Source organism: Pelodiscus sinensis, chromosome 2 (assembly GCF_052426305.1).
Source record: "Pelodiscus sinensis isolate ZL-2025 chromosome 2, ASM5242630v1, whole genome shotgun sequence".
Lineage (NCBI taxonomy): Eukaryota > Metazoa > Chordata > Testudines > Trionychidae > Pelodiscus > Pelodiscus sinensis.
Window position 1 is genome coordinate 226076657 of NC_143053.1, and position 26782 is coordinate 226103438.

General features: G+C 46.3%; 1 protein-coding gene across 6 annotated transcripts in view; it reads left to right on the top strand.

Annotated features, from left to right (window-relative positions):
* The window catches only part of ARMC3 (armadillo repeat containing 3), a 140643-nt gene that overhangs the window by 29837 nt on the left and 84024 nt on the right, over positions 1-26782 (top strand). For all 6 annotated transcript variants that reach the window (XM_089776736.1, XM_089776735.1, XM_006119527.5 and 3 more), the window contains 5 exons: positions 2839-2956; positions 9640-9765; positions 19953-20021; positions 20343-20518; positions 22812-23006. In XM_089776736.1, coding sequence (XP_089632862.1) covers positions 2839-2956; positions 9640-9765; positions 19953-20021; positions 20343-20518; positions 22812-23006 — 684 coding nt within the window. The remainder of the gene's footprint in view (positions 1-2838; positions 2957-9639; positions 9766-19952; positions 20022-20342; positions 20519-22811; positions 23007-26782) is intronic.

The following is a 26782-nucleotide window of genomic DNA, read 5'->3' on the forward strand; positions in this document are numbered from 1 at the left end:
CTTTCTCAAGCTATGTCAGTTTGAAAGAGTCTATTACCAGGATCAGAGCAGCTGCATTTGATGGAAGGTTTCTTTCTGATTGTAAGAGGTCAGGAATGGAAACAAACACTTGTACCACTTCCAGCTGTCTGAATTGAGAATGTGTCAGGGTAATGCTCCATCTAGCATAAGATCATGGAGAGCGGGTGTTTAAGAAGGGATCTTAGGAGAAGACGGTACAAGAAGGATCATTTTATTTTTAAAAAGCTATTACAATGTAGCAGTGCAGCAGAGTGTGCACCAGGGCAAACTCCTGTTCCCCACACAACACCTGAGTTCATGGGTTCCTTACAAGGGTGTGCTCTTCAAAGAATTTTTCCCCCAGGCTGCTCAGTGGCTGATACTGCCGCATCTGTGCAAAAGTTTCCCTCTTCTGCATGATGAAATCACATAGTTATTACTGTCTTCAGGACTTTCTGGATATACAAGGAAGTGTGAAGATTTCAGGTTTTCACATATGACTTTAGTGGAACCAGAGTTTCACCCATGTTATCAGACAGGTATTTGCAAAATTCACTGAGGCTGTTACTACAACCACATGTAATATTTTTGGGGACCATATTGTATTAAGGGTATGTATCACTGTGGTCCAGTGATTATATACAATTCCACAAGAGAGAATGATCACAGCTCCTCCAGGAATCAAAAACAGGAGTGGGGGATTAAGGTGAATCACTCAGGTTATAAAACACCTCTCCCTGCCACCCCAGGCGGCTTGGTTTAGACTGGTTCCAGAAAATACCATTTTTCCAGAGACCAACAGACAAAGGATTTTTTATATAAAAACGCTGGGTTTGAACTGACTTGGTCCTTGTTTCTGATTCAGCAAATAGTCAGGACCTTCTGTCCAATGGAGGCCTTAACACTTAAGGGATAGAAAGACTGTGGCCTACAAGTGCCCAAGAAATCTGATGGATGTATGTTTAGGCTACATCTGCTGTACAACAGAAAGTTGACTTACGAGCTAACCAACTCCAGCTATGTGAACTTCTCTTAAGTCGAGTTGCCACAGACTCACCATCATGGGGGGTCAACAGGAGAAAATCTCAATTGATTTTTCCCTTACTCCTCTTGTCTGGGGTAGACTGGCAGGGTTGATGGAAGAGTGATGTGTGGTCAATTTGGCAGGTCTTAACTAGACCTGCCAAACTGAACACCAGTGGATTGATCTCAGAGTGTTGATTTGGGCTGTAGTGTAAATAAAAATGTAGTGTTTTTAAATGTGATTATTGTTTTCATTATGTATTTTCTGTAATCCTTTTACTTTAAGATTAAATGTGCTTACTTAGAAAGAGTTTTATGGAAACTTGTAATTACTGGCAATACATTCCTTGGAAAAACAGCAAAGCACAGCTGCTACTGGCCTTTAAACAGAATGGCTTACTGAGGAGATCATATTGTACAAAACGGATCAGTGCAGCCTTAAACCCCCTGTTAACTGTTTAATTAGTTAATCATTAAACATTAAGCCCCTCCAAGCAGCAGGGAGCCCTTGCTGCCATTGCAGCCTTGTGGTCGGTGTGCAGATGCAAGCCTGCAACACCAGTTTCAGCTTCCAACTCAGAGGGGGCACAGGGGACGGGGGTGCGGAGGTGAAGAAAGCAACTCACACACCCCTTGCATGGGCCACGGAGCTACAGGTGGAGGAGCACCGACCTGTCCCTCTCCATGGGAAAGTCCTGCCCGCCACTGGGCGTCCTCCTCCCTTAGGCTCCACCAAGCTTACGGTCACAATGGTAACAGTGGTGCTTCTCTCAGTTGCTCCTGTGGGGCAGGCAACAGGTTGGGCTGCACAGGGCCCACCTGGGTAGGGCGGGCTCTCATTGTGTGCAAGTGGCTAGCGCCTTACCTGTTCCCCAGCAACTGGTTAGGCTGTGTCACATCTAGCAGCAGTGGGAGAAGGTGGCTCTGGGGCTGAGGAACCCACACACTCAGGATGCAGTTGGGGGCTTGGGGCCCTTCAAGGCTTTGCACCCACAGGGACTCGGTCTGGGGGAGGGGCCAAGCCACCTCAGCACCCGCCCACTGAGGACGCTGTGGATCGGACCCCTGCAGGCCCCCACTCCAAGCAAGGCTGTACACCCTGGGGTCACCCTCCCATCCACTCCCCATCTCACCACACCATGCCATGCACAGCCTCCCTGCCCCCTCTCCTAAGGGTACCCTGCCCCCCATTTCTCTGAATCCTCCGAACCACCCTGACCCCCAGCTTTGTCCCCAGGCACTCCCTGTCCCCCTTTCCCTGCCTCTGGCAAGATATCCTACCCCAAACTCCCTCCTGCACTTTCCAACCTGGCCAGATACCCTACCCCCAGTCTGCTCCTGCACCCTCCCTCCTGGCCAGACACCCTACATCCAGCCTGCTTCTGCACTCTCCTACCTGGCCAGACACCCCTAGAGGAGCCAAAAAGTTTAAGAACTGCTGGGTTAGTGGGTTTTGATCTAACAAGAGTTTAGGATCTCTGCTTTGGAAACTATCATGGGTAAGTAATTTAATATTTTGCATGTGTAATCTATATAATTAGTTTAACTGAATTTATAACTTATTTGACATTAAATCTTAAAAGTGAGTTTTACTTTCTTAACTTCAGCAGAAGCTCAAGCTGTTATTAGGAAAAATGAAAATATAATGTTGTCCATGAATCTTTTAGAGTAGTTGGAAAAGCCATTTTAACAAATCTAACTAGCCAGTAAATCTCAGACTAGATCAAGTCTGATTTAAAAAAAAATGTAGGGCTGCTGTATTGAACAGTAAATCTTGTATGATTCAGAATATGCTCTTTTTGTGTGTATTTGTAGTTTGATCCTTTATCGATTGAAAGCAAAAAGGCAGCAACAGTGGTGCTTATGCTTAATTCTCCAGAAGAGGAAGTTTTGGCTAAAGCATGTGAATCTATATATAAATTTGCATCAAAAGGTTTGTCTTTTCATTATCCATCTCACTTCACATTTACTTAGTTTCTTAGGCTAGTTGTCTGACATTTTATAATTTCCAAACAATAACTAACCTACTTGCCAGTAAATGCTCCTATTGGAATGTTGTAAAATATCTCACATTTATATTTACAGTTATAAATAATTCCTGTTTTCTGCATGAAATAATTATTTTCATCTTTTAATAATAAAACTTACACTGAATGTAGGCTAGTCTAGCTCTGTTTTATCTTGAGGAAGAGATTGTGACATCTTGGAAAACAAGAGATTCTGCTTTACATATTATAATTTGCTGTACCAGTACATAATTTAAAATGGAGAAATATTTATTCCAAGCTCTTTGTGCCTCTGGGGATTTGTTGGCTTGATTGTTTTTTTGTGTTTTACTGTTTTTTCATTTCTTTCTCAAGAACAGTCTTTGCAAAGTAGAAGATCCTCATGAGAACAACCTTAAACATTGCTACATGTTTAGGAATCAAACAAGTGTCTAGTTTTTCATATCTTGCAAATGTTCTTGTTTAAGTTATATATAATCAAACCTAAATCAGAGTAAGACCATGTTTGTGTTCTGGAATTTTAGAGTGTATAAAACAATGAGGTCCTGGCTTTTGACTGGGGGTCCTAAGCCTTACTGTAACTATATATATGGTTTGTGAGTCTGTTTGTCCAAGAACACCTCCTAAATGGTAAGAGCTAGGGCCATCAAATTTGGTATGCAGCTTCCTCTTCTCCTAACTTAAAGTCAAGTCAGAGTTTGGATGTGCCAGCACAACCAGGAGTCCTGGAGAAAGGACTATATTCCATAACATGCAAAGGGAGGTGCTGCTGTTCAAAGTGACATGATATGAGAGTAGCCACTGAGGGCAGTGAGTACAACGGGGAATTATCTTGTGGCATGTCCACGGGAGGCAGCTGTACCACCAACTGAGTGGCCAGAAGAGCTGGGGCTCCACCATTTTTCCTGAGAGCACACATGTAGCCTGCCTGCCCTAAACCCTTCCCTTCCTCCCCCTGTCAGCGTTTGGCCACAGTGCTTGAGGTGGGGAGTAATAAGACCCTGGTGTCCATGGGGTGGGGCTGGGAGATGAGAGAAAAGGGCCCCTGGCAACCAGGGGGGCTGGTGAAGGAGAGAAAAGGGACCTTGGTGGCCGGGGAAGCTGGGGGCAGGGGGAGAAAAAAGGGGTCTGTGGCAGCCAGGGGTGAAGCTGGGAGGGAGAGAAAAAGGATCCTGGTGACTGAGAGAGCTGGGAGGGGGAGAAAAAAGGGCCCCATGCGGCCAGAAGGGCTTGGGAGGGCTTGGGGTGAGAGAAAAGGGCCCTTGGTGGTTGGAGGAGTAGGGGGGAGAAAAAAGGATCCCTGGTTGCCAGGGGTCTTGGGGGGCTTGGGGTGTAAGAAAATAACCCCTAGCAGTCAGAGAAGCTGGCGGGGGGGGGGGGAGGGGGAGAAAAGGGTCACTGGCAGCTCAAGGGAGCTGGGGTGGAAAGAAAAGGGGGACCCTGGAAGCCAAGGGGGGCTGGAGGATCTAAGGGGGGGGAGAGAAAAGAGTTCCTTGTGGCTGGGGGTGTGTGGGGAGGAGACTGGTGGGGAGGGGGAGAAAAATGGACCCTGGTGGCTGGGGAGGCTATGTGGGAGAGAAGAGGGCTGCTGGTAGCCAGGGGGCACGTGGCGCGGATGGTGGTGGTGGAAGAGAAAATGTAAGAGAAAGGGGACTCCAAAGAGATCCACCTAAACTCTTATTTGGTTCTCACCCTTTTCATCTGTCTATCAGAGTACCAAATGAGGCGTTCACACACAAAGTTATAAAGACTTTATTATCTATGGGATAGGGAAGGTAAAAAGGACTAGGGAAGGATGGAATAACTGGGTCTGTAAACTGAGGGACTCACACACAAACAATCAAACATGCACAACAGGAAAGAGGAAGTGAATGTTAGGCCTTCTGTCTTACCCCGCTGCAGGGAAAGCTGACTTCCAGTTTTCTGTCCAGATGACAGGGATTGGGAATGATCAAGCAGTGGTAGGAACTTAGGTTTGGCCCCAACTCCAAACCCAGCCTAGCCCCTTTGCATCATCTTGTGTGTGTTAGCCCTGTCTATTCAAGATGATCGGTGCTTGCAAGTGTGCTCCCCAATGATCAAATACCTTCAGATGTTATTCCACCTTAACAGCAGCTGTCACTCCAAGCCAGTGATCAGTCTTCTGAGGAGTCCTTTCACTCGGGGAAGCAGCACTCACTGCATCCTTTCAGTGAGCAAGCTAGAGAAAGAGAGACCACTCTGAGCTCCCTCTATTTGTGTGCTCCACTTACCTAGCAACATTTTCCTGCTTTTTCCCGGTTTTTCCACCTTTTTCCTAAGCAAGGAAGAAGAAGGCTAATCAAAATGGAGGCTCACCTGTTGTTTTGAACCAAAAAAAATGGCGAACCCACAAATAAACATCTCAGCTGAATTGCTGATTACAAAGGAGCTAACATGAACAGATAAAGAAGCTCGCATTAACAAAAAGGCCAGTGCTGGATAGGCTCTCCGGCCCTGAAGCACTTGGAAGAGGGGAAAGTGATCAGGAATAGTCAACATGGATTCACAAAGGGCAAGTCATGCCTGACCAATCTGATTAGCTTCTATGATGAGGTAACTGGCTCTGTGGATATGGGAAAGTCAGTGGATGTGATATATCTTGACTTTAGCAAAGCTTTTGATACAGTCTCCCACAAAATTCTTGCCAGTAAGTTAAGGAAATATGGATTGGATAAATGGACTGTAAGATAGATAGAAAGCTGGTTAGACCGTCGGGCCCAACGGGTAGTGATCAACAGCTTGATGTCAGGTTGGTAGTCGGTTTCTAGCAGAGTGCCCCAAGGATCTGTTCTCGGACCTGTTTTGTTCAACATCTTTATTAATGACCTGGATGAGGGGATTGATTGCACCCTCAGCAAGTTTGCACATGACACTAAGCTAGGGGGAGAGGTAGATACACTGGACGGCACGGATAGGGTCCAGAGTGACCTGGACAGATTAGAGGATTGGGCCACAAGAAATCTAATGGGGTTCAACAAGGACAAGTGTAGAGTCCTGCACTTGGGAGAGAAGAATCCCAACCATTGTTACAGGCTGGAGACCGACTGGCTAAGTAGCAGTTCTGCAGAAAAGGAACTGGGGATTACAGTGAATGAGAAGCTGGATATGAGTCAACAGTGTGCCCTTGTAGCCAAGAGGGATAATGGCATATTTGGTGCATTAGGAGGAACATTGCCAGCAGATCCAGAGAAGTGATTATTCACCTTTATTCAGTGCTGGTGAGGCCACATCTGAAGTATTGTGGTCCAGTTCATTGCAGAGGGTCCAGCAGGGGCTGGAGAGCACGATCTATGAGGAGAGACTGAGGGATTTGGGTTTGTTTAGTCTGCAGAGGAGAAGAGTGAGGGGGTATTTGATAGCAGCCTTCAACTTCCTGAAGGGAGGTTCCAAAGAGGATGGCGAGAGGCTGTTCTCAGTAGTGACAGATGGCAGAACAAGGAGAAATGGTCTCAAGTTGTGGTGGGAGAGGTCCAGGTTGGATATTAGGAAAAACTATTTCACTAGGAGAATGGTGAAGCACTGGAATGGCTTACCTAGAGAAGTAGTGGAGTCTCCATCCCTAGAGGTGTTTAAGTCTCGGCTTGGCAAAGCCCTGGCTGGGTTGATTTAGTTGGGATTGGTCCTACCCTAGGCAGGGGGCTGGATTTGATGACCTCCTGAGGTCTCTTCCAGCTCTATGGGTATGTCTACACTGCATTCCTCTTTCGAGAGAGGAATGCAAATGCAGCTGAGCGAAATTGCAAATGAAGCACGGATTTGCAATTTCCCTGCGCTTCATTTGCATAATTGCGTCCAGCCGCTATTTCGAAATACCCTATTTCGAGATAAAAAATGCCGTGTAGATGCAGTTATTTTGAAAGAAACCCCTTCTTTCGAAATAACCCTTACTCCTTAAAAATTAGGTTTAATGGTTATTTCGAAAGAAGGGGTTTCTTTCTAAATAACTGTGTCTACGTGGCGTTTTTTATCTCTAAATAGGGTATTTCGAAATAACGGCTGGATGCGATTATGCAAATGAAGCACGGGAAATTCAAATCTGCCCTTCATTTGCAATTTCGCTTGGCTGCATTTGCATTCCTCTCTCGAAAGAGGAATGCAGTGTAGACGTACCCTAAGATTCTATGATTCACTGCAAAGTTGACTCAGGTAATAGCTTGAGTGCCTCTACCTTAAGTCCCATCCACACACAAAAATGATGCAGTGGTTCTTTTAATTTGAGTTGGCTAGCTCAATAGGGTGTACGGACTTCGCCAGTCAAGTGAGTTCTTCCACAATTCACTGGAAAAGAATTCATGGAGCAGCTCAGTTTACTGTAGTGCTAAGAACCACAAGTTGTACCCCCAGTAGTCTTAGCACCACAAGTGAGTGAGTAGAACACTAGCTCAGACACGGCATTTTGAGTATTACATCATAGTGTGGCTGCAGTCACTTAAGCAAGGTTAACTTGAAATGAGTAACTTGAGTGTTGATAACATGAGTTACTTTTTGAGTGAAGATATAACCCTGATATAAAGCTGCACAGCCACAAGAACATACTAGAGAATGAACTGAAACAGTGAGAGTCACACAATTCTTTCTCTGCTTCTACTTGTTTGCAGTGTAGAGTAAGTTATTTCACCCCTTTTAATGGAGCAGCTGTCTCCTCGCTGCTTGGTCAGCTACTCTGGCCAGTACATAGTACTCCGCTCCCTCCCTGCCTATTTTCTTTAAGTGAAGATGGTTGGCTAATCAGCTCCTACATTTTCCGTTGTGGCAAGCGTAATAATTTGAGCTGGACTATATAGTGGAGAAAAGGAGAGCTTTTACTCCCCTTACCATTCTGTGCAGCCAACTAAAGGCCATGACAATGTACCTCAGAGCTATTGTTTTAGTCTGTCTGTAGATTCAGGCAAATACCAGTACATTTGTTTACATTTTATTCACATTTGATAACCATTTTTAAATGAAGTTTTAGATTCTCAGGTTCACTTATGAAGCAATTAATGTGATTATTTATTTGCATTATAATAGGGACCTACGTACAGTACAAAAATTTGTCTGCCCAGGCTATTTTTGCCTTTTCTGCAGCTAACATTTCCAGAGTGTGCTCCCTGATGGTGCCCACTGCCATGTCAGATGCTTTGGTGCTTTTATTCTGCCATACAAAAATACCTGAGGGCTCATACCATTTGTGGCTTCTCCAAAAATGGATTTGTTAAGATTTCCCAACAATTATAAGACTTGGTTTTCAGTTCTTATAATTTTGCCAGAATTTATTTAACCACTTGAGTGGAAATTTTCCATGCGGGATGTCTGTCTCAGGCTAAGTCTTATTTTCAGTGAAACTTTCCAGAAGGCATTTCCAAGAGTTATATTAAGGGAAAATACGTTGTTTTGACTGTTTTAACAAATTGATTGTACAGGTTTTTGGTGGAGCTGTAGCAAGGACTTGAAATTTGGCAGAGAGAAGTTGGGTTGCCCTAATCTCAGTGATGTGGCTTTGCTATTTCTGTGAAAAATCACTCTAATTGAACAAAATAGGAATGAGCCTTTGGAAAAATCTGTTTACACATTACCAGTAGAGTTATTTTACAAAGTAGCTGATTAATTGTAAAATTATTCTCTATATTGAGCATGGCCATCCATACATGGGTTTACTGAGTGTTTGGACTATGCATGTAACATACCCACAGAGTGACTGGGTATATTGCCACTGGAGGCTGCAGGGACTGAGCAATACTCTCCATACAATTGCCATCAACAGATGGGAGTCACAGCAATCTTTAATGTGCAGAGGATGCTATTTTGTTCCAGGCAGCAGAACCTCACACGTATGCATCCTGACCGTGCACAGAATGACTTTGTATGTGTGGGGTGTGTGAGGGCCAACTGTGCAGAGAATGTCAGTTTACTCTTCAAAATGGTGTCCTTCATGCTGCCTAGGGTTCCAGCAGGAAAAATTTCATTAAAATGGGGTCATGTCAGCAAAACTTTGGAAACCTCTGGGCTAGTGGCACAAATTCTGCTTTTCTCCTGCTCCTTTATTAGGTTGATGTTGGTAATATTCCTCCAGCTTAGTGATCCTGAGATCAACACTCCATTGAGATGGATAGGGCAGTGCACAACTTTCAGAGCTGTTGTTTCAGGCTGTGTGAAGACAAGAAGTTATGCTTGGTTCATGTTTTTAAACTTTTTTCTACAAATGGTCTAGAAACAATTTATATCTTCATGAGGAATCAGATGTGATCACGTGACTCCAAGAGCTGGGGTCTTAAACCCAGGCATTTAGTACCTATGCTTTAGTCCATCCCTGGATGAGACATCACACCTATGTGAACCACATAATGTACTATGTTTAAGGGGTTTTAGGAGTATAATTCCATCAGTGAATTTTAATGACAATATTATGTTAGACTGCTTGATTTTAGATCACTTTGATACTATTTGAAATATATTCTGTAGTCCAATAAAGGCATTTATATCAATGATACCTTATATTAATATGTAATACCTTATATTAATATGTTACTATGAATGGCTTTTTATTGCATTTTGGTCTCAGGTAATTTTTAATAATTCACATTGAAATTTAAACCTAATTACTATTTAGGTGACGAAAACAAAGTGACACTCCTAGGTCTTGGAGCTGTGGAACCTTTATTTAAACTAATCTCACATGAAGACCCACTTGTGCGCAGAAATGCCACCATGGTATTTGGGATAATGGCTTCTAATAGTAAGAGTCTTCAGTTTTTAATTTTTTGTAATTAGATTGTATTTTGTGGGAATACAGTTGATGTAGATATAGCTTATGAACAGAAACTTTGATACAAATTAAAATATCCTATTAATGTTTGTTTCTTTGGTAGTTTGAAAAATATCTACATTTTTTTAAAATGCCAAATTTATCTCTGGTGTAACTCAATTGAGTGTGATATAGTTAAACCAGAAATGCATTTCACCCTAAACAACTTAATGTAGATGTAATAATTAGGTCTAAATTCTAGTTCACAATTGGTATTCTAGCATATCTAGAAAGGCTTTTATAGAAAGTAGAGGAAAAAGAATTAGCTAGTGCTTAGCAAAAGCTATGGTTAGGTAAGTTATTTAAGAAAATGAAGAAATAAGTAAATAGTCTTTTTACAGTCTATTGTAAGTTTCCACCCTACTAATATCACAAATGATGTCACGTTTTCTGGGTAACCTGACCAATTTTTTTTCCTGTCCTATCTTATTTAATCTTTTCACCGTCTTCCCTCTGCCTTCCTTACCAAGTTCTAGCTTCTGGTTCTGATTTTCAAGGCACTCCACAACTCCGCACCTGCTTATATTTCTGATCTGGTTTCTTTTACTCTTCCTCTTGTCCTTTTGCTCCACACCTCTTTCTCACTGACTGCATTATAAGCTTTTCCCTTTTTCATCATACCTTCCTTCATACTGCCCCTTAAATACAGAACAGACTCCTATTTATGGTGTACCAACAATTACCACAGGGGTCTGAAGGATCTTCCCCTGTAAACATCTAGGACCTCTCTCTTTATGTAAGTTCTCCTCTAACTGTTTCTCCTTCAGTATAAATGTGAACATTGTGACATGCTGATAGGCTGCCTCACAGCATCATAATATGATATTGATTGGCTCAAAGAGTGTCTTAATTTAACTCCTGAACCTGTGTTTCCTGTTTGTTGTGTTTATGCTAAGCAAATGATCAACAATAATAATGTCTTGTGAGGGAGTGAGAGGAGGGCCTGGCAGTGCAGGGGCTAAACAAGGCCTTTTTGCCCAATTAGCTCCACCCCGTTTCACCTGCAGCCAATGCCAGGTCTAGAGGGAGAATGAAAGTAGGGAGCCTAGCTCAGTTAGGTGCTGACCAGCGAGGAGGCAGGTGCTGGTTCTGCCATCAACAGCAGCTGTTCCAGAAGATGGTCCAGCAGCAGCAACAGCTAATCGGAGAATTAGCAGCCCAACAACAACAGCTGATGCAGCATGTGATTTCCCTGCTACAACCCAGGACCCTGGCCGAGCTGCCGACACCTGCACTGGCACCTGTCAAGCTTGCTAAGATGCAGGGGTGGCCCTAGACTTGCTACCAGCAACTGGCGCCCTAGGCGAACCATGCAATCGGTGCCCCTACCTCCAATGATATTGTGCCACCATTTGACGCCTCATTTAACTTGGCGCCCTAGGCGACCGCCTAGTTCACCTATATGGACGGGTCAGCCCTGCTAAGATGGGACCAGCTGATGATCCTGAGGAATTCCTGGAAACATTCAAGTGGGTGGCTGTGGTAGCCCAACGGGCCTGAGTGCAGCGGGCGGCAATCCTGGCCCCATATCTGATGGAGGTCACCCAGACTGCTTACCGTGCCCTGAACCCTGTCGCCGCTCAGGACTACACCCAGGTCAAAGCAGCGATTCTGGATGCCCTGGACATTTCGGAGGAAACGTTTAGACAACATTTCCGGGGGGAGCAGTATTCTCCAGGAGCCCGACCCCACCTCATCTCCCAGAAGCTGTGGGATGCCTGCTGAAGGTGGCTGAAGCCAGAGACAAAGACAGGAGTGCAGGTTGCCTAGCAGATCCTGCTTGAACAGTTCACCCAGATTCTACCTTCTGGTGGGAGGGAATGGGTGATGCAGAACCACCTTGATAGCATAACCACAGCCATCCAGTTGATGGAGAACTATCTCGTGGCCAAGTCCCCAGGGACGACACCCTCTTTGGGCCCCAGAGCAACCAAGGGCACCCCGACACCAACAGCTGAAAGTGGCCCAAACTATTTCTTTTTGAGTTTTTGGCTAGCTGTTCCTCAAAATCTTTTTTTGCTTTTCTTATTACATGTTTACACTTGATTTGACAGTGTTTATGTTCCTTTCTATTTATCTCACTAGGATTGGACTTCCACTTCTTAAAAGATACCTTTTTGTCCCTCACTGCTTCTTTTACATGGTGGTTAAGCCACGGTGACTCTTTTTTAGGTCTCTTGCTATGTTTTTTAATTTGGGGTATACATTTAAGTTGGGCCTCTATTATGGTGTCTTTAAAAAGTTTCCATGCAGCTTTCAGGGATTTGGCTCTAGTCACTGTGCCTTTTAATTTCTGTTTAACTAATTTCTGACTTGAAAACCTACCCCCGCTCCCAGGTGACCTTACAAGTAGGAAGGTGTGAAGAGCCTTTAATGGTTGGCCTGGCCCCAACCCTCACCTACCTAGTGATACTGGGCAGAGACTAGGGATATTTTGGGGAACTGCTGTCAGAAGTCATTAAACCTTCTGCTATGGAACGGCAACCCTAGTCTTTGAGAGCCAGTCAAGTTGAAACCACAACTCTTGCTGGAGTGGGGGAAGTGGCGGATCTGGGAGAGGGGACCTCCCAGGGCCCAGCACAAACCCAAGAGGACCCAGGCACCAACCAGCCTGAAAGGGAGCCAGCCTCATTACCCGAATCGGCAGTCCTAATGTGCCCCTTGGACTTTGTGGGAGAGCAAAGAGTTGACAAGACCCTGAGCAGAGCATATGACCAGGTGGCTGTAGTACATGGGGAGACCCCGGGGCCCCATCAAGTGGGACGGTTCCCCCTTTTTGAAATTCGGGGAGACTGCCTATACTGAGTAGAGAAGGACCCTCAAACGGAAGAAGTGCACCACCAACTCCTGGTACCTTGGCTTTATCAGAAGGAGGTCATGAGGCTTGCCCATGCCATCCCCATGGCGGAACACCTGGGGAGGGAAAAGACTCTGGCTCGGATCATGGCTTGCTTCTTTTGGCCCGGGATCCACTGTGAGCTGGCAGACTTTTTTGCCTCCTGCCCAGAGTGTCAGCTCACGGCACCCCGGCCAGTGGAGAAAGCCCCACTAATTACCCTCCCACGAGTGGAAGAGTAATTGTACCCTTCAAGCAGATTGGGGTGGACCGAGTTGGCCCGCTGGAGAAGAGTGCTGCTGGATACTAGTTCATCCTTGTCGCAGTTGACTATGCAACCCGGTACCCCGAAACTGTGCCTTTATGATTCATGAGTGCCAAGAGAGTGGTGACTGAGCTGATGAACATCTTTGCTTGGGTCGGAGTCCCTCAGGAAATCCTAACAGATCAGGGAACAAACTTTATGTTCCAGACAGTGCAGCAACTCTGCTGGTGATTAAAAATCAAGACACTCCGGACATCCGTTGACCACCCCCAAATGGACGGACTAGTAGAGCTTTTCAACCAGACCCTGAAGGCTATACTCCGCAAATTTGTTCTAATGGATGTGCACCACTGGTACCAGCTCCTCCCGGCCCTCATGTTCACAGTCCGGGAGGTCTCCCAGGCCTCCACAGGGTTTTCACCTTTTAAACTCTTATATGGAAGGCAGCCACGTGGGATTTTGGACTTAGTTCAGGATATGTGGGAGGAATAACCCTCCCAAGGTAATAACATAATACAACATGTGCTTAACCTCTGAGAGAGGCTTGAAGCGCTAGGTACATTTTCTCAGGAGAACCTCCTCCAGGTCCAAAGGGCTCACGAGGCAACTTATAACAAACGTGTAAAACTCTGTGAGTTCCAACCAGGGGATTTGGTACTACTGCTGCTGCCCAGTGCAGATTCCAAACTCCTTGCCTGCTGGCAGAGGCCTTATGAGGTGTTCCGGCAAGTGGGCCCAGTAAAATATGAGGTGCACCAGCCTGACAAGTGCAAAGTGAAACAGATTTACCATATGAATCTCTTAAAACCCTGGAAAGCCCAGGAAGGGTTACTAATAACACCTTACCCACCAGACCTGGAACTGGGGCCCTAGGCGGAGGATACAGCAAAACCAGAAGTCTAGATTGGGTCTAAACTCACCCCTGAACAGAAGCTTCAGCCCCAGCAGTTAGTCACCCAATTCTCCTCTGACTTCTCGGTGAAACCAGGTTGAACTCACCTGGCCATCCATCACATCCAGATGGAACCTGGGGTTAGGATCCGGTACCATTGAAGGATGTGGTGAAATAAGAACTTCAGTCGATGCTGGCATTGGGGATAATTGAGGAGTCCTTCAGTGATTGGAAGAGCCCAATAGTCTTAGTCCCTAAACCTGATGGGAGCACCCGGTTTGCATTGATGTCCGGAAGGTAAATGCCATGTCCAAATTTGATGCATACCCCATGCCTTGGCTGGATGAGCTGCTGGATGGGCTTGGGGAGACAGAGTACATTACCACGATGGACTTAACAAAAGGCTACTGGCAAATCCCCCTGTCAAGGCTTCTTCCCCACTCTGGCACGATAAATGCAAAAGTGGGAGCCTGCAAAAGTACCCCAAAACCTTATCTTTCCAGGCTTTGGTATAAAGCTTCCCCCCAAAAATCTTAAAATCCTAGATTTTGGGGATAAGAAATCTGCTGCCACCACCCAAGTAATAATAAAGAAACCAGGGAGAGACCACTTGGGAAATCTCAGCCTCAAAAGTAAAACCAGGACACAAAAATTAACCAATACAGGTTAATAAAAAGAAAGGGGGAAAACTTTTATTATCACCACAATATTCCTATTGCCAGGGTAATGACTAGATGGAAAAGTCACCAATTAATATACTCATGAGGGGATTCCACCATGGGTCAAAACTTAGTTACAAAGTAGAGGAAAACCCATTTTTAAATGCACAGACATCAGATTCCCATTCCCAAACCATAAAATAATAAAACCTAATGGATTTATCTAAACTTTACCCTACTTACAGATAGTGAAGAGTCTTTCTTTGGACATTTTGTCTGTCCCACTCAGTAGCTGGAGAGAAACTGCTCAGGGACAAAGGAAGAAAAAAACCCAAAATGTCTTTGTCCCAGTTTGAACTCCCTATCTGCATTTCTATTAGCTGAGCAGATACCTGGTTAGGTAAAGTTAACTCCTTAGTCCCCAGCCTGCTGCCCATCCCTCATGGTCATGACATCCCCTCACATCCGAGTCCAAGAAGAAGATGGCTTTCTCAATCCCTTTTGGACTCTTCCAATTCTGAACCATGCCCTTTGGGTTGCTTGGCGCCCCTGCCACATTCCAGCAGCTGATGGACCATGTTCTGCATCCCCATGACCAGTACATGGCTGCTTATTTGGATGTCATAGGGTATGTCTACACTACAGAGTTAGTTCGAACTAACTTAGTTCGAATTAGTTAATTCGAACTAAGCTAATTTGAACTAACGCGTCTAGAACTAAAAACTAGTTCGAATTAGCGTTTTGCTAATTCGAACTAGCATGTCCACATTGAGTGGACCCTGAACAGGGCTTAAGGATGGCCGGAAGCAGTGCCGGCAGGGCATCAGAGGAGGACTTAGAGCATGGAGATGCTGTCTCAGGCTAGCCGAGGGCTGCGCTTAAAGGGACCCGACCCCCACCCCGGACAGACAGTTCTCAGGGGTGCCCTGCTTGAAAACCAGTCCTGGCTTGGAGTGCCCAGAGTGCCCACACTGGGCACATCACAGCACTCGGCCATCAGCCCGGCTGCACTTGCCGCAGGCTGCCATCTGGGGAGAGGGGACAATTGGGGGGCTGCAGGAGAGCTTCCACCCCCAGAAGCCCGCAGAGCCAGCCCAGTCCTCCCCATCGGGGGCTCGTACCCCATTCCTCCCTCACCCCCTTCCACTTACCCTTCCCTAGCCCCCCTTCTTATTGATGTACAAAATAAAGATAACATTTCTTCCAACATTGACTCTGTCTTTATTGAACAAAACTGGGGGAGACTGGGAAAAGGAGGTGGGAGAGGGGAAGAGAAAGTCTGGGAGAGGGGAGGGCAACTAACATGATCAGGGGTTGGGAACACGTCCCAGATGAAGAGAGGCTACAGAGACTGGGACTGTTCAGCTTAGAAAAGAGGAGATGGAGCGGGGACAGGATAGAGGTCTCTAAAAGCAGGGGTTGGGTGGAGAGGGTGCATTCAGAAAAGTTCTTCATGAGTTCCCATAAAGAAGGACTAGAGGACACCAAAGGAAAGGAATGGGTAGCAGGCTTCAAACTAGTAAGAGAAAGTTGTTGTTCACAAAGCAAAGAGTCAACCTGTGGAACTCCTTGCTGCAGGAGGCTGTGAAAGCTAGTACTAGAACAGAGTTGAAAGGGAAGTGAGATCAAGTCATGGAGGTTGGGTCCATGGAGTGGTATTAGCCAGGGGGTAGGAGTGGTGTCCCTGCCCAAAGTTTGTGGAAGACTGGAGAGGGATGGCACGAGACAAATGGCTTGGTCACTGTCTTTGGTCCATCCCCTCCAGGGTCCCTAGGGTTGGCTGCTGTCGGCAGACAAGCTACTGGGCTAGATGGACCTTTGGTCTGACCCAGTACGGCCATTGTAAGCTCAGGGCTCAGGGTCGGGGGTCTCAGTGGACCCTCTTGATTTTCATGCACACCTGCTCCTGGGTGGCCAGGCTGGCAGCTCTCCTGCCCTAGATGGCCACTTTCCTGTGCCTAGTGCGGAGATCGTGGACGAGGTCCACGATGTCTGCACTAGTCCAGGAAGGTGCCTGCCTCTTGCGGTCCCGGGCAAGCTCCCGGGAGCCGCCAGCCTGGTCCCGGGAAGAGGGGGTGGGCTGGGGGACATCGGGTGGGTGGCTCTGTGCCGTGCCAGGTGCAGGGTCTGCTGGCTGGGTGCTGGCAGGCTTGCACCTGGCACGGGCACCGTAGCCAGCCCGTGCCCCTTTAAGGTGTCCAGGGCCTGGAGGGGGGCAATAGAGTTTCCCTGGTGTTGGCCAGAGTGGCCACCAGGGAAACCTGGGGAGGGCTAGCCTCCCACTAGTTCAAATTAAGGGGCTACACACCCCTTAATTCGAACTAGTAAGTTCGAACTAGGCTTAATCCTCGTAAAATGAGGTTTTCCTAGTTCGAACTAAGCGCTCCGCTAGTTCGATTTAAATTTGAACTAGCGGAGCACTAGTGTAGCGCCTATGAAAGTTAGTTCGAACTAACGTCCGTTAGTTCGAACTAACTTTGTAGTGTAGACATACCCATAGTGATTTATAGCCACAATTGGCAGGCCCACTTACAACATGGGGCGGCCGTATTGCAGTCCCTCAGGGAAGCTGGCCTGACAGCAAACCCTGCAACATGCCACCTCAGAAGGGATGAGATCACCTATCTGGGCTATATCTTGGGGAAAGGCATCGTATACCCCTTAGTGGGAAAGGTCCAAGCCTTCCAGCAGTATGCCCCTCCATTGTCAAAAAGGCAAGTACGCCATTTCTTGGGGTTAACCGAATACTATCCACGCTTCATCCCGGGCTTCTCCTCCATCGCAGCCCCTCTTACCAACCTCAAAAAGGAGAGTCCAAACCGAATCCAGTGGACCCAAGCTTGAGGAAGCTTTCCAAGCCCTAAAGGCCCAACTCTGTTGAAAACCCGTCCTGTACAGCCCCAACTTCTGAAGGGAGTTCTTGTTACAGACAGATACCTCTGATGTGGACCTAGGAGCTGTTCTCTCCAAGGTTGTGAAAGGTGATGAGCACCCAATTCTTTACATCAGTAGGAAGCTATTTCCCAGGGAGAAGGCCTATTCTGTAATCGAAAAGGAGGTGCTAGCAGTGAAATGGGCAGTGGACTCACTCTGATATTACCTCCTGGGTAGACACTTTACCCCCGCCACAGATCATGCCCCGCTTCGCTGGCTACATGCAATGAAAGAGACAAACCCCAGAACTATGAGGTGGTACCTCTCCCTCCAACCCTTCTTCTTCTTCTGGATTCAACATTGGGCTAGGAAGGCCCATGCAAATGCAGACTTTTTCTCTACGGGGGATAGAACGCAGTTGGGGAAGGGGCAGACCCCAACGGAGATCATGAGGGGGTGGTCGTATGAGAGAGAGAGGGGAGGGCCTGGCAGTGCAGAGGCTAAATAAGGCCTTTTTGCCCAATTAGCCCCGCCCCGTTTCATCTGCGGCCAGTGCTAGGCCTAGAGGGAGAATAAAAGGATTGAACCTAGCTCAGTTAGGGGCAGACCAGTGAAGAGGCAGGAGCTGGTTCTGCTGTCTGCTGGACCTGAGCCAGAGCTGTCTGCTGGGTTGGCTGCAGGGGGATGCAAGCCTCCAACCCCTCCCCCTGGCACAAAGGGGGAGAACCAGAAGGAAAACCCTATGGTGGAAGGGGAAATTGGACTCTTGGAGCCATGCCCCAAACTGAAGGAACAGACTCTGATAAGTGGCCAGAAGTCTTACACCCAGGGCCCCCAGCTAACACCAGGACCTAACCACTAGGCCACCCCACTGCCTGGGAGACCTGTCCACATGTCTTTTAAAAGTTTATCGCAGAATGTCTATGAAATAGTTTTAACAAAACCTACAACATTACATTTTTTAAGAATCAGGTTTGAAATTTGCTGTGTGTGTTGTGCCATCAGGAAATTAAAATTTAAATAAAAAATGATTACTTATTGTCGGCAGAACGCGGCAGTAGTGTAGATGCAGGTATAGTTTTGTCGACAAAAGCCCACTTTTGTTGACAAAACCCTGTAGTCTAGATATACCCACAGTGATCAGTTTTGGGACCTGCTCTGTTCAATATCTTCATCAACTGTTTAGATAATGGCATAGAGAGTACGCATATTAAGTTTGCAGAAGATACTAAGTTGGGAGGGGTTGCAAGTGCATTAGGGGGTAGGGTCATAATTCAAAATGATTTGGACAAACTGGAGAAGTGGTCTGAGGTAAATAGAATGAAGTTTAATAAGGAGAAATGCAAAGTACTCCACTTAGGAAGGAACAATCAGTTTCACACACAGAATGGGAAATGACTGTCTAGGAAAGAGCACTACAGAAAGGGATTTAGGGGTCATAGTGCACTAGAAACTATGAGTCAAGAATGTGACATTTGCAAAAAAGCAAACATGATTCTGGGATGCATTAACAGGAATGTTGTGAGCAAGACACAATAAGTGATTCTTCTGCTCTACTCTGCACTGATGAGGCCTCAATTGGAGATATTGTGTCCAATTCTGGGCACCACATTTTAGGAAAGATGTGGAGAAATTAGAGATGGACCAGAAAAGATCAACAAATATAATTAAAGGTCTAGAAAACATGACCTAGTCCTTTGCCCTGGGCTGCTTCCTACCTCGCCCTGGTTCCCCTGGGACCCATTCGCCTTCAAGTCAGTACTTGCTGGGGTTGTGGGCGCGCTTCTGCCTCCCTGGGGTTGGTGGTTGCTGGCTCTGACTCCAGATCAGGCACGGGTGGTGACTCCGGTCTCAGCTGCTGCAGAAACACTGGCCCGGCCTGGTCTACTGCCTCATCCTGCGGTCTCCCTTGCTGCAGGGCTCCCTCTGCTTTTATACCCAGGCTCTGCTGGGAGTATGCCCAGCAGGGTTGGAGGGGCAGGGCTTTCTCCACCAGCTGGGCCTGGGCTACCCCCTGTCCTTCAGTGCGGGGCCTGTCCGCCCTATCACACACCCGCTACACAGTTTTGGTCCCAGTGTGCCCTGGGCATAATCCAGAGTGCAAAGGTGTGCATGAACTTTGAGATAGTTACTCACAGTGCATTGTTCTCAAAGTCGATAGCAGCCACCATGCAGGGGATGCGCTACTTCAAACTACCTTGAATTCTTGCACACAGTGGGAACATTCACCTTTGACTGTACAAAATTGGTTGCTAAAAAAAATCGACCTTAATACATTTGAGCTTATCTCTCAGTGTAGGCTTGGCCTAAGAGATGGTAGCTAAGTTGGCAGAGGTCTTCTGTTGACTTAACTGCATCTATACAGGGGTTGGAATGACCTGACTAAGGGCACAAAATTTTTCACAATTTTTCACTGATCAACATAGCTAAGTCAATCTAGTTTTAAAGTGTAAATCATATGTAAATCAATTTCTTAGGATTAGGCAGTAGCATTAAGAAACCTTGCTTTTCATTCTGCGCATCAACTGTTTTTCTACATTATTTCCACATAACCACACAATATTTTTCATATTTATTTTTCTGTCCTTATAGATGACATCAGAAAATTGTTAAGAGAGCTAGATGTCACAAATTCAGTCATAGCTCGACTGGCGCCAGAAGGTAACCTGCAGTGCTCCTTTGTGTAAAAACTGTCAAAAGTAATTTACTTTTATTGTTTGATCAGGCAATTTAATAAAAAGCTTTCTTATAAGTTATGATTTGTCATAACACATTAAATAAGTGATTGACCTGATGCTTTTATAGCCACAAGTCAGTAATTTACTGAGTTATGATATGTTATGTAGATTGAACAGCACGTTTATAGCAAAGTATGGTAAGATTAACAGATAATGTTTATTGACTTTTAGATAATATTACAACTTACTAGCTGAATGAGTATATATTCTATTGAACAAAACTAATTTTATTTTCACATTGTAGAAGATATAATTGTCCATGAGTTTGCCAGTCTTTGCCTAGCACATATGGCAGTTGAATATACCAGTAAAGTGCAAATATTTGAGCAAGGTGGACTAGAACCACTTATCAGATTGTTAAGTAGCCCTGATCCTGACGTTAAGAAGAACTCTGTTGAATGCATCTACCACCTCGTACAGGTAATTATAGAAACAGATAAGCATTACATTTGCATTTCTTTTCTAGAGATTAATCACTAAAAATATCTGGTTCTATTACTATAATACCTATAATTTATCAATTTATTTAAAAATTGCTTAATCTCAAAGGGCTTAAGTCTCATTTCAGTTTCAGCTATAATTTTATCTTACTATAGCTATTTTGACTACAGTTCAGTTACTCTTGATTTTCATCATGGTTTGTCTAGACTGTGGAGTTTTTCTGGGATACTGGAGGAATCCCAGAAAAACTCCGCCACATTCAGGGAACGCGTCTGCTCTTCCAACATTTTTTGTGGAAGAGCAGATGCGCTCTTTTTGAAGCTCTGTCTTCCTTGTTTCATGAGGAAGAAGGGCTCTTCCGAAAGAGGAGGTTTTTTCCGAAATTTGGCCCAGTGTAGATGGGCCAAATTTCAGAAAAGCCTCTTTAAAAAAAAATCGGAAAATTTGCGTACCTTTTTCCTATAAAAAACGACAGTATAGACGTAGCCCACGTGAGCAAGATGAGAATCAAACACAAAAACATTTAATTAAATACAAATCTTGTTTTTCTATCTGGTAAGTCCTTACCTCCTACTGAGGATTGGACAGACAGACATACCTATAAAACTGCACAAATGGGGTGATTAAAATTGCTTCTGCCTTATTTTTGCAAACCAGTCCGCAGCAATGATTTTGAACTTCTTCCTAAGTAGAGGTGAAAACTGTTGGCAGGGTTTGGGGTTTTTTTCCATATGAGAGGAAGGCATTGTAATTGACTACTTTCACAATCAGCACTAATATCGCCCACACGCTGGTTAGCAAAAGAACAGTACAGTTGTATAGTAGTTCTTTTCAGAGGCTAAGCAAATGAAGTTGTTTAATTAATTCAATTCTTGTCTCTCTTTTTTGGAGAGAACATGTCATCAAAACATGTCTTTATTCTGAATCATGTTTTGCTGTTTCTCTTCTCTTGCTAACTTTATTGCAAGGTGTATCTGGATAAATTGCACCAGGTGCTGCTTAAATTGATAAGGAAAATTATACACTGCACAGGTGCAAAATGCTATTATAAACACATTATAACTACTTTATTCCTTTTTTCATGTTTAATATGGCATAGTATACATTCTTCATTGAGCAGTATATATATTCAAAGGTTGAAATATTAAACAAAACCAAGCTTTTAGTTACTGGAATATAAGGGCACGTCCAGACTATGTTTTTTTTTCGAAAGGAGATATGCAAATTTGACGCTAATCTGCATATCTTCTTCCAATCGCATTTTCAAAAGTGGTTCTTTCTAAAGTGAAAGTAGTCTGGACTTGGTTTTTTTGGAAAAAAATTCCTTTTTCAAAAACCCCGCTCTTCCTAAAAAAAGGAGGTTTACGTGGTTTTTCGAAAAAGGGTTTTTTTTTCCAGAAAAAAACACGTCCAGACTACTTTCACTTTCGAAAGACCCGCTTTCGAAAACGCAATTGAAGATATGCAAATTAGCACCAAATTTGCATAATCTCCTTTTGGAAAAAAAAGTGGTCTAGACGTGCCCCAAGAGAGAAAATCAGGTTAGTGCTTCAAAGTGTGGAAAAGTCTCTTTTTTGTCACTAAGAGTGCATTTGCACAGCATCCTAAACTTGAAATAAGATACACAATTTGTGCTACACAAATTCCGTATCTTATTTTGAAACTATTTCAGAATAGTTTATTTTGAAATTCTGTGCATCTACACAGTGCCAGATTTAAAAATGAACGCACTATTACCAGCCATACTTTAGCCTTTGTGCAATAAGGTTTACCAGAATGGCAAAATAGCACACCCATTATTTTGAAAAATATTTTGGAAAATATTTTGAAATAAATGGGTGGCTTGTATAGACATGGGGTAGCTATTTCAGGATACCTCCAGTATCCCAAAATAGCCATTCAGTGTAGAAGTGCCCTAAGATAACTTGAAATGATCAAACTAAATATCATCAAACTTTTCAAAAAAATCTTTATATGAACTAAAATAAGCATCAACATTTGGAGCCTCCTCAACTATAACTAAACATTATAATAAATACTTTAGTAATGCAAAATTATTTGGATTGTTTTGAATATTATTTTGTGGACTACTCATTTCAATTTCTATTTTTAGCTCAAATGAAAATAAACCTTCAAAATTAAAAGTACAAAATATTAGCTCATTAGCATATTTTTGAAACTAGAGTTTCTTTGTTCTCTATGTAAAACCAAGAGTCGAGAATATGTCTTTTTTTTACTAATTACACTTACTCAGTTTGGTATTTCACTGCAGGATTTTCAAAGCCGTGCTGCAGTTCGTGAATTAAATGCAATTCCTCCTTTACTGGAACTACTGAAATCTGAGTATCCCGTAGTTCAGTTGTTAGCTCTCAAAACCTTTGGTGTAATTAGCAATGACAGAGAAACTAGAGTAATACTGAGAGAAAACCAAGGACTAGATCATCTTTTTAAGATACTGGAAACTAAGGTAACGTTTATTTGAATTATGAGTTAAACTATAAATGTAATCCTGGAAAAATGTGTTTCAGATATTCTGTATCCAAACTTCATCCATGTATCACACTAAAGAGATGAACTTCATCATTTAAAATTTGCTGTGTGGGGATTAACACTGTTTTTATAATGACATCACTGGTAATTTACTATACATTTTTATTTTATGTGAAGATTACTGCCTCAGTTTTAACCATCTATAAAATAAGTATGGTATTTATTAATATCCCTTGTGGCCATGTGCAGCAGGTGAACCTAGGTCTTGGGGAGACTAGCCCCAGGCATGCCCCTTCTGTATGGGGACCTGCATAGGCGTGCACAGCACATTTCATTACGGTGTGCACCCAAATAATTTTTTTAAAATGTACTCTTTGACCCCGATTAGCCACATCCCCTGACCCCCATTAGCCATGCCTCTGGGGGTATACTTTCGGGGCAATATGGACACATGACCAGAAATAAAAGATATCATGTGACACCCCCCAAGGACTTTTCCCACCATCTTACTTCTCTTACCAATAGGGATTAGTTTGGCCCTCACTAACCCGCCCCCCCATGCAACTATCCTGCAATTCCATTAACCCAATGTGTGTGACATTAACTCGGGGGGTGGAGAGGCTGGGGGAAGTTTCTTCCCATGAGCACAATAATTTTTGTGTTATGCACCAGTACTGAGTTTGTGGCTTGTTTGGATGTGCCACTATGGCACCCAAGTTATTGATAAATATCTTATGAACCTCTACCTTTTCCCTCTGCTGCCATGTCTCCTCCCCTTGCTCCATCAGCTCCCCTGGTGCCTGCTGCCCCCCAACCCCTCACCCACCTCTGCTGTCCTGACTCCTGCCCTTCTCACTGTCCTCAGCCTTCCTGAGAGCTCCTCCCCTCCACCAGCCCTTTTCTCTCCCCCGTGCCCACTCCTCCAGTAGCCCCACTCTGATCATGTGAGCTACCCCTCCTCAACCTCTCTCCTAACACCTCCCTCTTCACTCCTGCCCTGCCTCTCTCCTCTGGTGCTGGTCCCTCCCCTGAAGGTGTCTGCCCTTCTGCTTCACTCCCAGAATCCCCTGGCATCTGCACCTTCCCTTACCCCTGCACCCTCTTGGTGCCTCCCTCTTCCCTCACTGTCCCTGCCCCCTTTGCCTTCTTTTTCCCTGATGCCCACCCCCTCACCACCCTCTGCCCCCATTCCCCTCATGCCCCTGTGCCCTCACACATGCCTTGCTCCATCCCTGCCTTCCTCATGCCCACCACTTCTTTCAAGCCTTCTCCCGGCACCTACCCTTCTCCCCTCTAGCCCTCAAAGCCCTTCCCCTCTCCTCTCCTAGCATCATCCTGTCCCCCCTCTCACTGACACCTCCCCTCCTGCCCTTTTCCTCATTGTCTCCACTTCGCCCCCTGGCATTTGTCTCTCTCCTCCACTCTGTCCCTTGGTGCCTTCTCCTTTCTTCTCCTGACCTGCCCCCCCTCCCCTGAGCACAAGCCCCTTCCTCTCTGACCCTTTCCCCCTATTTTTCCCTCCTCCTCCAGCAGCCCCAGCTGGTCTGTAACAGGGACTGTTACCCTTCTGGTGCTCTCCCTACTCTGTCTGTCTTAGGTTTCTCAGCCCCCTTTTGGGCCACAAATCCCCACCCAGCAGTTTCTGGTTCCCAAAGTTCCAGCAGTCTCCCCATCACTTGGTCTGGGTCCGACTCGTAGGGTTTCCAGGTGTCCGGTTTTTTACTGGACAGTCCGGTTTTTGGGCCCTCTGTCTGGTAAAAAAAAAACCCCAGAAAATACCCAACACGTGCAATGTCTGGTATTTCCTGGTTTTCCGGCTGGGTGCCAGACTGAAGCCTGGCGGCGGCGAGGGAAATGACTGGAAAGTGGGGCGCAATTGGCACTGGGAGCCTCTAGTGCGGGGGGGGGGCCTGGCCAGAGGAAGTGGGGGCGGGAAGCAGAGCTGGCAGTGGGTCAGGGGCCACAGGGCTGGCCGGGAGGAAGGGGGGGCCGGGAGGAAGGAGGTGCAGGAAGCAGAGCTGGGGAGGGGGTTGAGGAACGCGGTGTTGGCCAGGAGGAAGAGGGGGGCTGGGCGGAAGGGGGGATGGGAAGCAGCTCTGGGGGGGTGGGGGCCAGCCTCACTGCCTCCCTCCCCAGACCAGCCTCACTGCCTCCGACCTCCCCAGGCCTGCCGTATTGCCCTGACCCCGGCCCCCCCACCCTGACCCAGCCACACTGCCCCTGACCCAGCTGCGCTGCCCCAGACCCCGGGCCCCCCAGGCCAGCCGCGTGGCCCCAGATCCCGGGCCAGCCCCCGACCACCACCACCACCACCCCAGGCCAGCCGCGCTGCCCCCGGGCCAGCCACGTTGCCCCAGACCCCGGGCCAGCTGCGCTGCCCCCACACTGCCCCCAACCCCAGGCCCCCCGACCCGAGCCCAGCTGTGCTGCCCCCAACCCTAGCCCAGCCGCGCTGCTACCAACCCCCCGGGCCAGCCACACTGCTCCTGACCCAACCCTCTCCCACACACCTCAGCTGTGCTGCTCCCATCCCCTGCTCAGGGACGGGCACACCCCCCCGCCTTCCCGCCCGGGGTTTAAACTTACCTTGCTTGCCGCCTGTTTCTGTGGGGTCCTAAGACCTGCCGGTTTTAGCCACACATGCGTGGTAAACCCTGCGCAGCATCTGTTCCCCGGCACACCAGGGCGGCCCTTTGAAACATTAGGGTGTGCCTGGGCACACCTGGTACACCCCGTGCACATGCCTATGGGAACCTGTCACTTCCCCCTTCCCTCACCAGAGCACAGAAGGCCCCCTCCCTAGCCCTGAGCTGCCCAAGCCTAAACCCAGACCCCAGTTGCCTAGTGGGTGGGCAGCAGGGTTCCTTCTAAGGTGCACCCCTGCATGGACACACACCAAGAATTTGAGTCCCGTCCACCTCCTCAGCAGGGGGCCCAAGCTTCCATATGGAGAGTGGCAGCAGCTGCTCTGGCGACCAGGGTTGGGGCCTGAGCCACTGCATGGAGGGTGGCAGTGGCTTCTCCAGGGCCAGGACCTGAGCTGCTGGAGAGTTGTGGCGACTGCTCTGGCAGCCGGGGCCCGAGCCGCCATGTGGAAAGCAGCAGCGACTGCTCCAGCAGCCAAGGCCAGGACCCAAGCTGCTGCATGAATTTCTCAGCTCCCATTGGCCAGTTTCCATGAAGCCTCTCTTTCTCCCCCAGTACCCGGAGCAGAGAGCCACGTGGAGCAGCCACCTACTTAAAGCAGCATGGGGCTACTCTGAAGCAGCTGGCTGCTCTGTACCTGAGGGTCCCGGCAAGGGAGGGGAGCCTATGGGCCAGATCGGGTGGTCCATGGACCAGATAGGGTGGCCTGCAGGCCAGATCCCTGTGTCTTGCCCACCCCTCCAGAAGAGCCTGGCATGAAGCAGTGGGTCTGTCTGGATGTAGAGTATGGGCAGGGTCATGCAGGCAGTTTGGGTGGCTTAGCCTTCCCCTGCTTCTTGGTACCTGCAACTCATGCTTGTGGGAGTATCATGTGGCTTAATATATATTAAAGGTATTTGAAATTTTAAGATATCAGGTTCTCTTTAATGGCCTGATCCAAAACCCACTGAAATCAATAGGAGTCTTTTCATTTTTTTCATAATTATAACCAAGCTTGACTCCATACTAATACAGGTTCTGGAATCTATCAAAATATTTTTAAAAGATGAACAATGGATTTCATTTAATACCAGAATGTGCAGTAATTAATTATGGTAATTATCTTAG